Source organism: Apodemus sylvaticus, chromosome 8, assembly GCF_947179515.1.
Source record: "Apodemus sylvaticus chromosome 8, mApoSyl1.1, whole genome shotgun sequence".
Lineage (NCBI taxonomy): Eukaryota > Metazoa > Chordata > Mammalia > Rodentia > Muridae > Apodemus > Apodemus sylvaticus.
Window position 1 is genome coordinate 96,289,020 of NC_067479.1, and position 13,311 is coordinate 96,302,330.

Genomic DNA, 13,311 nt, shown 5'->3' on the forward strand with positions numbered 1-13,311 from the left:
TCTGATTAAGGGAGTGTTAATGCTCATCGGTGAAGACTCCCAAGTTAACGCTCTAGTTTTAGCTCCATGTGAACTCCTCTGAGAACAGACACTTTCCAAGCTGCCGTGTTCCTGGCTTTTAGCAGCAGGAGTCTAAAGCACTTTCCAGGTTAGGTTTGCTTTCTTAAGGAAGCACATGTGATGCAGTGTGGGAAAGGAAGAAGGCTGAAAAGTGAAGCAAGAGACAGCTGTTCCATGTCCCGTGATGTGGGCCAGGCTGCGTGCCGGAGAAAACAGGATAAGCCCTGGCCATGGAAAACTGTCCCAGGCCTTTGGAGGATCCGCCTAGGCACTGTGCCTGTGCCCAAGGTCTCCCTCAGCTCCCCGCTCTCACACTCTGGGATCCAGGAGATGGCCTCATTCTCTTCTTCCTGCTATTTCTTTATGAGGTTCCCATAACAAATGGGTACATTCATGTCCACATCTCCTCTCCCTTGGCATTGGATGGCATCTGTGCCTTTCTCCCACATCTCACCATACATGTGGCATTTCAGTTATTCTGTGGGTCCTCACAGCCTTTGGGGAAATAGTGGGATAATCTGCAAGTGCGGTCTGTTAGCATGTGGCCTTCTTTATCTAGAACAACATGAAGAAGGAGGGGAGAGCTCCCACCCCCGAGCACTTCAGCGGCAAGGAAGACGGAGCGTCTTTGTCGGGAGCACCCAGCTCCTCCTCACTCTTGGCCAGGATGAGAGCAAGAAACCACATGATTTTGCCAGAACGCTTGGAGAGTGACAGTGAGCACCTTGCTGAGTCTGCCGCTGCGCCTCCCTGCAGCACAGAGCACGACGACCTTCTGGTGGACATGAGGAACTTCATTGCTTTCCAGGCACAGGTGGATGGCCAGGCCAGCACTCAGGAAATCCTGCAGGAATTTGAGTCCAAGCTGTCTGTGGCACAGTCCTGTGTCTTCCGAGAACTACTGAGAAATCTGTGCAATTTCCATAGAACTCCTGGTGGTGAAGGGATTTGGAAACTGAAGCCAGAATACTGCTAACAACGAACAACGATGATTAGTGATCGTGTGTGTGTGTGTGTGTGTGTGTGTGTGTGTCTGTCTGTGTGTGTCTGTGTGTGTCTGTCTGTGTCTCTGTGTGTCTGTGTGTCTCTGTGTGTCTGTATCTCTGTGTGTCTGTGTGTCTGTGTCTGTATCTCTGTGTGTCTGTGTGTGCATGCACACACGTGCGTGGCTGCACTTGGTGTTTACTGTGTCATCTACCTCAAGACTAAAACTTGAAAATAATTGGGGGTTTTTGTTTTGTTTTGGTGGCACTATGAATTAAAACCAGGGACCTAACGGTTGTTTAATGGAGCACATATAGTACTTAACCCAAAAGATGTTGCCCGAGAGCACATTCTGCTCAAGGATAGACCTTGGTTCTTCTTATGGTACTGGGCGCATGTCTCCTCTATACACTCCATCCCATAAGCCACTTCCCAGGCTCTGATAACCTTAGTTCCTCATACAGGGTGGGTAACTATTTCTGACTCACTGGCCACATACAGAAAGACACTCGCTGTCTGTCAAATCATTAGTTACCTGTAAATAATTCTTTATAGTACTTTTAAATTAGCAGGTTTGAGTTTTGTTGTTTGTTTTAAATGTTGCTGAAGACAGACTGGCGCCTTGCTCGTGCTAAGCATGTGCCTCACCCCAGGCTCCATCCAGTTCATACATACGAATCAAAGTAGGAAGCCTGGCTTCTTCTCTCATCATTATCCAAAGACAGTGGAAGGGGTTTCTTTAAATAGTCAGTCAGTTCTAAACTTGGCTCAGAAGCAAGTCACGGCACCCGTTTGTTTTATTTATTTTTCTAGTCCTTAGCCTACAGGAGATGATGTTGCTCTTGCCCTCAGGCTGACTGCTGACCTGACTCACTAGTGTGAAGCGGTTGTGCTGTGCCTGTAATGTCTGAGAGCTAAGTTATGCCGAGCTAGAGAACGCATAGACACCTCTTCGCTGTTGAAAGCCGCCTACTGTGCGGTAAGGGGGCATCCCTGGCCCAGCCCTGCCACTGAGACCCAGCCCAGGAAGGCTGAGTCTGTAAACATAGCTTTCCAGCCAAGCTGGGAGAAACTTAGAGACCAGTGCTGTAGGTTAAGATACTTTTTAACAATATACAGCACCTTTATCCATTGAGCTGCAATCTGATTTTTTTTGAACATTAAATACTTTGTGCAGTGTAAATAGATTTAATGTATTTAAAGATGTTAAATAATTACAAATAAAAGATTTTTAAAATATCAGCTTTTACTGTATTGCCACTGCTAAAACTCCTTCAGGCGCTGCTGCCTTCCCGCCCTGTAGGGATCTTGCTGCGCTCTAGAGCCCCAGGCAGTCGGGCATGGCTGCTGGTGCAGGCTGCCCCTTGTCCGCTGTTTCCCTGGAACTCGGGGCCTGCCAGTTAAAGACCATTTCTCAGCCTCCCTGCACTAAGTGTGGCCACGTGACAGTTGTAGGCAGTGAGATGGAAGACTTTAGCTTGAAGCTTACGGAGAGTCACAGAGTGCACGCCCCAGTCAGGATGCCTGTGAGAGCCTCAGGGGTCTCCTGGTATTTCAAGAGAGGGTGGTTGGTCTACCATCAAGAATGGCTGTCTTTGACCAGATACTTTGGAGTGAAATAAATGAAATCCTACTTCACATCATCTAGTTGGCTTACTGTATGTCACACACAAATGCTGTAGGTTTCCTGTGTATGTGACTTCCACAGTATGCAGGTCAGTATGCTATCGCTGAACTGCTGAGCTCAAACCTATCATGGGCTCACTTTGCCCGCACTTGCCCACAGCAGTTAGTACATTGTTTTAAAATCAGCCTTGCTTAATAAAAATAACCTTATTTTAACTTGAATTTCCCTGATTCAGCACCAGACAAAACACCATATTCACCTAGTTTCCTCAATACATACGAAAGACAGTCATGAAACAGGTGAAACCAGAAAGCCATGGGCTAGTCCCTTGTCCCCATCCACTCCAGGTGCTGACTGTGACTCCTCCCACTGCACTGTGAAGGCCGATGATGTCAGACCCCACGTCTGTTTATTCCCTCACACTCAGCAAGCTGATGTTTGCCGCCCATGGGAAACTCCATTTCCCTTTTTATCTCATCTTCTGTGTTTTATTTTTGTGCATTTTCTCTTCCAAGCAAATATTAGAATTAGCTTATTAAGTTCCACTGAAGTGTTGCTCTTTTGGCCAGGATTGCATTAGTTTGTCCATTAATTGGAGGATAATGGACTCCTTCATAATTAATATAATTTTCCCATTATATTATGATAGGCCTAATTTTATTTAAGTCCTTTATATGCTTGGCCTACATTCCTCATAGGGTCTTCACATTTTATATTAGCTCTATTCTAGATGTTTTACAGAATTTTTGTTTAGGATTTTTAAGGATCTTTTATTTTCACTTAAAAACCCAAATGACTGATGAATTCTTGCGTCAACTTTGTGTTGCTTATCACCAGGAGCCATTTAGTTTAGAGCCTAAAGCTTCTCCATTTAGTTTTTTAATAACCAGGGTCATGATGCATCTCATGAATGGCCTTGTTAGTTACAAGTGGTTTGGATGGGAAGTGTCTCACCTGTAGACATGTCTTTGGAACGCATGGTCCTAGCTCATGATGCTCTGTTGGAATATTGTGGAAAAGCCAGACATCCAGCTTGCTAGAGGAAGTGGATCTCTGAAGGTTGGCCTTGAGGTTCCCTTTCCCCTCCAGCCTGGCTGCCGTCCCATGCAGTATACCAGTGGACCTGACGGTGCCATGACAGACTGTCACCTGTAACGTGAGCCAAAAATCAACCCTTCTTTCCTGAGGTTCTTTTGTCTGGGTATTTTGTCAGCAATAAGGTAAATGACTAAATGTAATTATACAGAAATACGTATTTTCTTGACGTTTGAAAAACCATAGATCATTCCCTCCTTCCTGATTTATACATTTATAAAGCCACCATACCACCATTATGTCCCATGTCCATATAATCATGGGAATGTATCTGAACTCTATATTTTGTTGACTTTGTCCATTTATCTTTACCAATAAGCCATTTTTAATCACGTAAGTTTCTAATTGGTTGTCAGAAATTGTAGAACAACTCTTGGATCTTTGTTCTATATATATTAGATCATCTTGTCACATTGGGATTTTGTAATTACAATGAATGAACAGATTTGTTGAGGATTATTTATGGTGCTGGATCCCATGTATCTCTGAATAAGCCAAAGCTATGTATTTTTATTACATGTTTATAAAGAAATAATTGTGCTATATCTCACATTTTGTAATAGACAACTTCATAGTAACTTACATAGACAACTTGCATATGCATAGATAGAAATGCATATCATGCGAGCAGTTCTATCAAATCTTGGTGAGAACAGTGAGTCTGATATACTTAGTTCCAACCTTGATTTTGTACCCGTAGTAAAGGACACCTTCTGAAACCCATGTGTTCTCACCATTATAAAGGCTTGTCTCCTGGTTCTAAGTTGGCTTTGCTAACTGATGTTAATGTATCATCTAGCAACTTTGCTGAACTTGCACTCTGATCTGTAAATTGTTGTCACACTTGGATCAGCTATAATAGCGATGATTGTCTTTCATGTGTTCCAGTGTGTATCCGCTATGATACAGATAGCCTAGAAATACAGGTGGCATAGTATGTAGCCATCTCTTTCCTGCCGTTGAAGAGAACCTTTAAAACCTACAGTTGCTGCCTTTTCCCAATAGATAGTTAAGTCAGGTTAAGGGAATATTCTTTCCAGTTTTAAATCCAGTGCTGGATTTCATTAAATGTGTCTTCTGCATATATTGACAGTTTTCCTCTTTAATACCCTCTCCCAGTTTGGTGAAGTACACAGTCCAATCTTTTAACATCAAAACTTCTCTTAAGCTTCTACCAGTTTGGAGGTGAGGCAGGGATGGTGCACAGATTCATTAGCCAAAAATCAACTCTGACAGGAACCTGGAAGAATAAGTCCCTCCCAAACAAAACCACGTGTCTTTGGAAACTGTCCTTAAAGCATATAGAAAATGTGTCGTGCAACCAATTCTACCAAGTCTTGGTGAGAACAGTGAGTCTGATGTGAGGCACAGCCCCTTTGTTTCTCCCTGTCCCCAGTATTGTGACAGACCAGCAGGTGGTATCAGGGTCATGTGACCCTGCCTGTACACAGCATATCCCACATGAAAACCAATGCCCAAGAACCCACTCACTACCAGGGAGAAGAAAGACTCTGCAGTGACCGAAGGATGAAGTGGCAGTTTTCCTCAGCTCCAGGGGTGGCAGGGTTACAGGTACACAGCCGAGATGGAGAGATGGGAACTATGAAGAAGTGCAGTGGGAAACAGGTTGAGACACTCCAGGAACTCTGCTGCTGCTGCTTTGCTTTCCTAGTCTGGTGTTTGTGGTGGTGGGAGCTGGTGGGTGTCTTTAGCCTTAGAGTGGGAAGACAGAGACAAGGTGAGTTTAGGTCAAGGAGGTTCTGTTATGGACTTGGACAAAACAGTTCTCAGTGAATTAACATGTCTATAGCCAGGGCTGACAAGAGGACAGATGCAGAATGAAGACAAACCCTGGGGTTCTCATTCCTGTCCAGCCATCTGTCAGTCACCTCCAAGGCCCTGGAGTAAGGCAGTGCTTTCCACAGCAAAAGCAGCCTTCAAGGCCTGAAAGGAACTTAGCAAGCATCATGACGAAGCCAGCAGAGGTAGTACCTACGGCAAAGTTAGCTGGGGACTAGCAATATGTTGCAAACCAGTGTGAGACCTCGGCTCCCAAAGTTAATGATGTCTAAGTCAGCTAAGTTGGTGAAACTATACAGTGTGTTTATTTTTCCCTTAATAATATAGTCCAGGTGGGTAGAAGAGCGAGCGGGCTTTCCTATCAGCTCCTATTAGGCTAAGTTCTCTCTGGGAGGGGTGGGCTGCCCACATTTCTCATCTCTAGCTTCAGGTTGTAGGGAGAAAATTCAGAAATTAAAGAATATTTAAAATTCCCGTAAGAGCTGGGCATAGCACTACACACCTGCAGTCCCAGGACTTCAGGAAGTGAAGAGTCCTGGAGGCTGTCATAGGCACATGACTCCATACCAGACCGTTTTCCACCTTCATGTCTCAGTCTCCCAGTCACAGCAGTTAGCAAACGGGCACACGACCTCCTGAGGCAGCGTTCGTGTGAGATGCGAGCCTCGGAGAGCTCTCCCTGGCTATCTGGATGCCATCCTCTGACAGCTGCTCTGCTGTCTGCCCAGAGCCACACACAGCACTTTGGTCACCCACCTGCTGCCACCTGTGGCTAAGACGGCGCCCCCTGTCCTGACCCTTCGTGCTCACCACGGATGAGACTGTACAGTGCGCCCTTGCCACCAGGGTGAACTGACGTCAACGTGGGGTCCATCTGTCCCTGGAATGTTGCTGCCCCAGTTGAGCCCGGCCTATGATGGACGGGCTCCTCGGGGCTCCTTCACCACCAGCCATTCTTGTCCCCTCTGAGCTCAGTAGGCGACACGTGGGGAAACGTTCTGAAAATAAATGAGTATTTTTGTCCCTCGTCGGACTTTCACCCACTGCTCTAACCTTCATTGATACTTTCTCCTAAATCCATTATGGCTGCGGTGTGTGCCAAAGGCTCCTTTGACTCTCATTTACCATGCCTTGGCGTTTACTGGAAGGAAGAGCTGGCTCTATTATTTATTTACTGGCATCAGAATGGACTCATACCATCTTTATTGTTTGCTAGATTATAATCCATTTGGTGTTGTCTTTTATGTTGAGGTTCAGCTAGGCCTCATTGTGGCCAGGGCTGCTGTGAGCTGGCTCTCCCGGCCTTTGACGTTCCCCTGTGCTTTGGGCCACTTCCTTCCTGGCTCTGGCTTCTTGTGTACTTTTCTGCCTTTTCGGAGTCAGTCATCAGGCATTTCTCTAAAGAGTTATGTCTCCTAATTTTCTCTTTACCCACTCCCCTCTTGGTTTTAAACTGTTTATTCTGGAATTATTTGGAATCTGTAGAACCTTTGCAAGTCCGACTCCCGATTCAGTGGGGAGCAGTGTTCAGAAGCTTTGTCCTGTGTGCAGCCACTAGGATAGCACGTCTGTGTTTATTTTCTATCTACCCCATGAACTAATGGATACTGGGTTTACGATCTCATTATAAACCATCTGCCATTTAAAATGAATGTTTGATGAGAAATGGAAGGAATTGGAAGAAAAAACACGAAGTCGTCGTAGATCCTGAATGCAGCAAACACTGGGATCGATGCTGGAACACAAATGGCTGAAATCTGGGAGTGGAGATCAAGCCCGAGGAGCTCACAGCTTCCCAAGGAAAGGGGAAGCATTAGGTACTCTGAATTGATCTGCATATGCTGTGCACCAAGCTGCTGCTGGACTCACTGTTTGGCTAGGAGATTGAGCTCATTCCTGCCAGCACACACGAGTGTGTGCCACAGCCTGTGAGGCGCACACCTCATTCTCACCATTCCAGTTGCCGTGATAAAACATTCAAGGCAAATCGAGAACTCAAAGCAGGAGCTAAAGCAGAATCGCGGGCAAAGTGGCTTGGTGGCTTGCGCAGCCTGCCTGCTTTTACACAGCTCAAGACCACTGCCCAGAGGTGGCTCCGCCCCTGCTGGGCTGCATCCTCCCAAATCAGTGATTACTCAAGATGTGCTCACTGGTCAGTCTCATCACGACTAACCACACAATTGCTATTGTACAAGATGGGGAAACCAAGGCACAGGTCACCGAGTGAGACAGGGCTCCCTAATGCTACAATAATTGTGTCCAGCAGTGTTGATCCCCGGGTTTCTGTTTTGGAGAGTGGCATGTTGGGGCATCACAGAAAGGTCTTCTGCACCATCGATGCACAAAGACAGATACATCAGGGTCATGTTCCCATTACAAATATGCACGGGCTTGGGTCTGCTGACTCAAGGAGCCATGACTCGCTGTTCAAGTTTGCCTCAAAAATTGGCTGCCTTGAAAGGCTTTTCATTTGCCTTTTTCTACCTGATTTATTTAATTAACATGATAATTATAATAGCTATGGGATGCAATGGTGGCTGCTTGGTACACAGCATATACAGATCAATTTAGGGTACCTAATGTTTCCCCTTTCCATGGGAAGCTGTGAGATCTTCTTTTCTACCTTCTTTATAAACTTCCTCATGAGCTATGAGCTGAGGTCACAGCACAGTGTTACCCACCTCTCACTGAAACGTGTTTCTCTTACACAGTTGTATCCTGGCGCCTGTTACCAGCCTCTGTCTACCCCACTCACCCATCTCCAGCCTCAGGTAGCTGCTGTTCTGCCCTCTACTTCTGGGACATCAGACTTTTGGCTTTCACGCACGGACGAGCACACCCAGCACTCGTTTTTCCGTACCTGGCTTTATTTCACCAAACAAAATCTTCCAGTTCTGTGCATGCAGCCACCACCAACCGGCATCCACACTTCCTCCTGCTCCGATACCAATTTTAAAGGAAAAGAAAACGTGGTGGAGGTCCAACCAGTTCCTGGAGGGCCCTTTTCTCTTATGTCACTAGGGCCAGCACTGTCCCTCCATCATTCCGTGGCTTCCCTGCCTCACCTACCTTCTGTGGGGCTTAGATGGCTATGGAACTTAGTGACCGAGGCTCTGGCCTACAGGTTCCTAGGCTCCCGGCCACCAGTACGCCCAGAGAGAAGCTTCTTTATTCCATAGTAAACGCCCAGCCACACAAAGGGGACGGCCTTCTCAGCAGTCCTACATGGGCTCCTGTCACCCACTGCAGAGGTGCTCTGGCAGATACTCAGACATATCTTCTTCACCCCTTGAATGTGATTACAGCTCATAGAGTCAATAGCTGGTAACTTGTGCGCTAGCCTCTTGACTGTTATTAGGAGTCAGGTGGAGCCCCTGCTTGGCTAAGCCTCGTCCAAGCCAAGAAAATCCACCCAGGGAGATTGTCTCTTCTTCTGGGACTTGGGCTCTCTAGGATCAGCTGTGAGTGACATTTTGGAGTCCAGTGTCACCTGTGCCCTGAACTTCTCCAGGGTCTGCCTACTTGCTATGCAGCTGGTACAGCTCCCCCCCTACAATTGCACTACACGGCAGATGTCAGACGGGGCTCCCACCTCCAACCCTCCCCTCGCTAAACTACGGGCCGCTACTGTGGGTAAAGTATCGACAGAGGCTGCAAGCGAAGGCAAGCCAACGTGCCTGGTGACTGCAGGGCCAGTCCGCATGGTTTATTTGTATGAATTTGCCCCTTAGGACCTATTGGGTTCCCAGATGTCCACAAATGTCAGAAAACCACAGATGTTCAAGTCCTTTACATACAACGGAATAGTGTTCACATGGAGAGTTCTGATGCACTGTGAATAACCAACCAAAAAATAAGGTGGTATTCTTCAAAAGACGCCAAAGAGGGAAGGACGGTATGCAATACACTAAACAGTTAGCTTTCTGATTTTACTTTAGAAGTTGTCTCCAGCCTCTGTGAATGTGGCCAACAGCTCCCGACCCCTAGCCCTCGGGAAATTTCCACAGTCCCTGGGCTCCCGGTGACTCTCCAGAAGGGCAGCCATCCGGCCAGGGTGCCAGGCTCAGAGCCAAAGGCAAAGGAATGAATAAATGATGTGATTTCTGGGCAGAGCCAGCAGAATTACAGTTCCTGTAACCTGAATTTTGAGGCTTCAATCGCCAGGGACCCTGCCCGGTCCCTCCCCACTGGTCGTGGCCCTGGAGGAATCTGTGAGCCTCTTTTTGTCTACTTTCCTTGTGGCTCATTGAGCACAGAAAATGAAGCTGCAACTATATTTGGCCTGTTTATTCAAGCCATTGTGAGGAAATGAGGTTGAGGGCAGGACTCAGGGTCATCAGGAACGTGTCTGTGTACCGTGAAGGCGTCTGTGTACTGTGAAGGTGTCTGTGTACCGTGGAGGCGTCTGTGTACCGTGGAGGTGTCTGTGTACCGTGAAGGTGTCTGTGTACTGTGAAGGTGTCTGTGTACTGGGAAGGCGTCTGGTGTACTGGGAAGGCGTGCTGGCTTCTCCTGGTATTTCAAAAAGCTACACTCAAGTGCAGATGCCACTGTAGGTTATGGTGGCATTTGTGGGTTGGGAGACATGGGGCTCATTAGCCCAGCGGCACAGGAGATTTCTGGATACAGAATCAGTAAGTTCTGGGGCGCAATGAACAGCCTGAAGACCATAGGTCAAACATTGTATCACATGCTTGCATTTGAGAACTGAGTGTACCCTAATATGCTAACCATTTTTACGAAAAAAAAGTAACTTGTGAAATGTCACTTATGTTAATTAGATACCAATTCACAATGCAATATGCATGCAACAACATATCATGTACCTTCAATCTAAGCCTTTAAAAAAAAATGTCAATCAGACCTCAATAAAGTTAGAAATTCTTTTTCCAAAGCAAATAAATAAACCCCCAAACACTCACCTGGTGGTGGGGAGCTCTGGGTAAAGATGGGTGACAGGACCAGTGGCTTCCTGGTCCTCGGTCAGTCAGACCGAGTTGGGGCTTCATTTAGATAACAAATTTCAATGCACAGGGTTCCTTTGTAGATGTCAGGGTACAGATGCAACCAGCATGCCACTAAAGAGAAGGACCCTCAGTATGTACCCACAGGATGTGTAAAAGAATCTCCAAGAAGGAAATCCAATCAGGAAAACAGCCACAGCAGTGGGGAAGGCAGGGGTCCAGGAAACCTTGACGAGAACATTTGGAACCGAGCAGGGTCAACGCCGGAGTTTTGAAGCCCAGTCATGGGAGATCGTTGGATAAAATAATGGCAGGGTGGGGAGGCCACAGTAGGGCTGTCTGGCTGGGTGGGAAATGGGCTCAGGGAAGGCCTTTACTCTGACTGCTCCTGGAGACATAGATGCAGTGTGAGGGCATTCCAGGGCTCTCCAGTTCCTTCTCCTCTCGAACAAGGATGGAAGACTTGATTTCATTACTTTATGCAACCCTAATAACCCTTGTGAAGTGAGGGGACAAGACATCTAGTAAGGCCAGGGCACAGATACAGCCAAGAAGAAATAGAGTCCAGGCTCTTTAGGGAGAGGAATTTACTCTATTCACCTGCCCATCTGTACATTAGTCCGTCTGTCTGTCTTTCTGTCCATCCATCCATCCATCCATCCATCCACTCACCCACCCACCCTCCCTCCAATCAGCAGGCACTTGCACATTTTCTGAGCTTTACTCTGTGCCAGGGCCCAGACAGGAGCCAGGAGCACCTCACTAAAACAGCTCCTGCCTTGTTCTGAGGTGGCTGCTGCAGTCCAGAAAAAGGCGACGCTCCCTTTTGCAGTTTGGTGCCATCTAGTGGCAGCTTGTGGTATCGGATGAAACAGAAGGGTGTGATTCCCGGCTGGGTGTGTTGTGTCTTTTCTCTTGGCTGATTCACGCCTTTCTCTAGGTCCCATCTGGAGACATGGGGCTGGGACAATGCTGGGGATGCAGAAGTCACTCTCTGCCTTAGTTCTCGTGCCTTCCTCATACAGTTGCCTAGATTACTCCCCTCTCCTTCCTTTGGCTGTAGCTGCTGTTCTGAATTAACATGTTGTGAAGTTTACATAACTGCCTAGCTACCCAAGAGCTCTGGCCACTGGAGGGAGCTTTCTTTAGGACGGTAGGCAGAGGGCCCCATCTGCTGGTAACAGCCCCTTGGACCTAGGAAAGTCACGAGGGCTCAGAGGCCCACTGTGCACTCTGTGCTGTTTGACTCTGTTGGGCCTAGGCAGGCTCCTACCTCCTTTGACATTTGACCTTGGGATGTCTTTGGCCCCATGCTTGTCTCCAGAGCCTTCTAACGTCCCTCGAGGGGTCCTTTGGCTTTTACAGCTGACTGACTCCTGGTCCTCCCCTGTCAGCTTTTGGTTGTCAGGGGTGGGGTGAGGCTGGAGGTGGGGTTCAGCCGCTTTTATCGGTTGATCTGTCTGCCTATCTGTATTTGGGCATGTGCAAGCCAGGACATAGTTTCCAAGCTTCCCTACCAATAGGGTGTGGTCATCAGTGTGGCTGATGGGATGAAAACAGAGATAATGGCTCCAGGGCCTAGAAAATGTGTTCTTTAAGGATGGTTATGTCCTCTGGGACCCCTTTTCAATGTTCCTGGTGGTTACAATGCAAACTGGGGGTGAACTCTTAGACTACATGGATCTGACATTCTCCAGGTTGCAGAGCAGAGGTATGGTACCCTTGACATCTACTTGAGAGGGTTGAAAGCAGCTGTTTAAGCCATTCTTTGGCCTCTGTTATACGCAGGCAGATATACATCCCACCTACTCACAGAAACAAATCAGATTACAAGCAAGGATAGTTGATAACACAGAGAGATCTTTACAGTGTGGCCTTACATGAGAAACTCCCCAACAGACACAGATGCTACTGCTTCTCACTTTTTCTTTTAAAAAGATGCATTGATCAATTCATATAATGTATTGGTAAAGCACCCGAGGACATGTCAGGGAGGGTTGTTCTTAGGCAGTGTCTTAGGGTTTCACTGCTGTGGACAGACACCATGACCAATGCAAGTCTTATAAAAGACATTTCATTGGGGCTGGCTTACAGGTTCAGAGGTTTAGTCCATTGTCATCAAGGCAGAAGCATGGTGGCATCCAGGCAGGCATGGTGAAGGAGGAGCTGAGGGTTCTACATCTTTATCCAAAGGAAGCCAGGAACAGACTGGGCAAGCTCAGGTACCTAGGAGGAAGATCTCTAAGGCCAACCCCACAGTGACACACTTCCTCCAACAAGGCCACACCTTCTAACAGTGCCACTCCCTTGGGAGAGCATGTACAAACCATCACAGGCAGTAATGTATGAAGGATTTTACCTTCATTGATCTATTCATTTTGCTTTAGAAAACCTTTCCAAAAGGGCACAAGAGAAGGAAAGACAACCATGAACACAGCGCTTAAAGTCTAATTGTGGGGTTTAGGTTCAAATATTTTGAGACATCAGAGAGCAGTCGGCGCTGTGTGTGTGCATGTGTGTGTGTGTGTGTGTGTGTGTGTGTGTGTGTGATGCTGAAAGGAGGCAGAGTGTGAAGCATGGCACTCTGTGCACTGTGCAGTTGTTCCAGGTTGTAGAAGTGTGTAGTGCAGTATAAGACAGAGCTAGTCCTGACTTCAGCCAAGCAAAAGGGCATCCATCCTCTCTGCTGAACAGAAGAAGGGGTAGCTTCTCTCCCTTCCACCCACTCTCCAGTGCTCCTTTCCCCTTCTCAGCAATCTCCCTACTAAAAGAACAAAGGCA

General features: G+C 47.1%; 1 protein-coding gene across 4 annotated transcripts in view; it reads left to right on the forward strand.

The window, feature by feature from the left end:
* Ercc6 (ERCC excision repair 6, chromatin remodeling factor) overlaps nucleotides 1–10,454 on the forward strand; it is a 76,756-nt gene extending 66,302 nt beyond the window's left edge. For all 4 annotated transcript variants that reach the window (XM_052190134.1, XM_052190136.1, XM_052190135.1 and 1 more), the window contains one exon: nucleotides 620–10,454. In XM_052190134.1, coding sequence (XP_052046094.1) covers nucleotides 620–1,036 — 417 coding nt within the window. In that variant the 3' untranslated portion in view covers nucleotides 1,037–10,454. The remainder of the gene's footprint in view (nucleotides 1–619) is intronic.
* The last annotated feature ends 2,857 nt before the right edge of the window (nucleotides 10,455–13,311 follow it).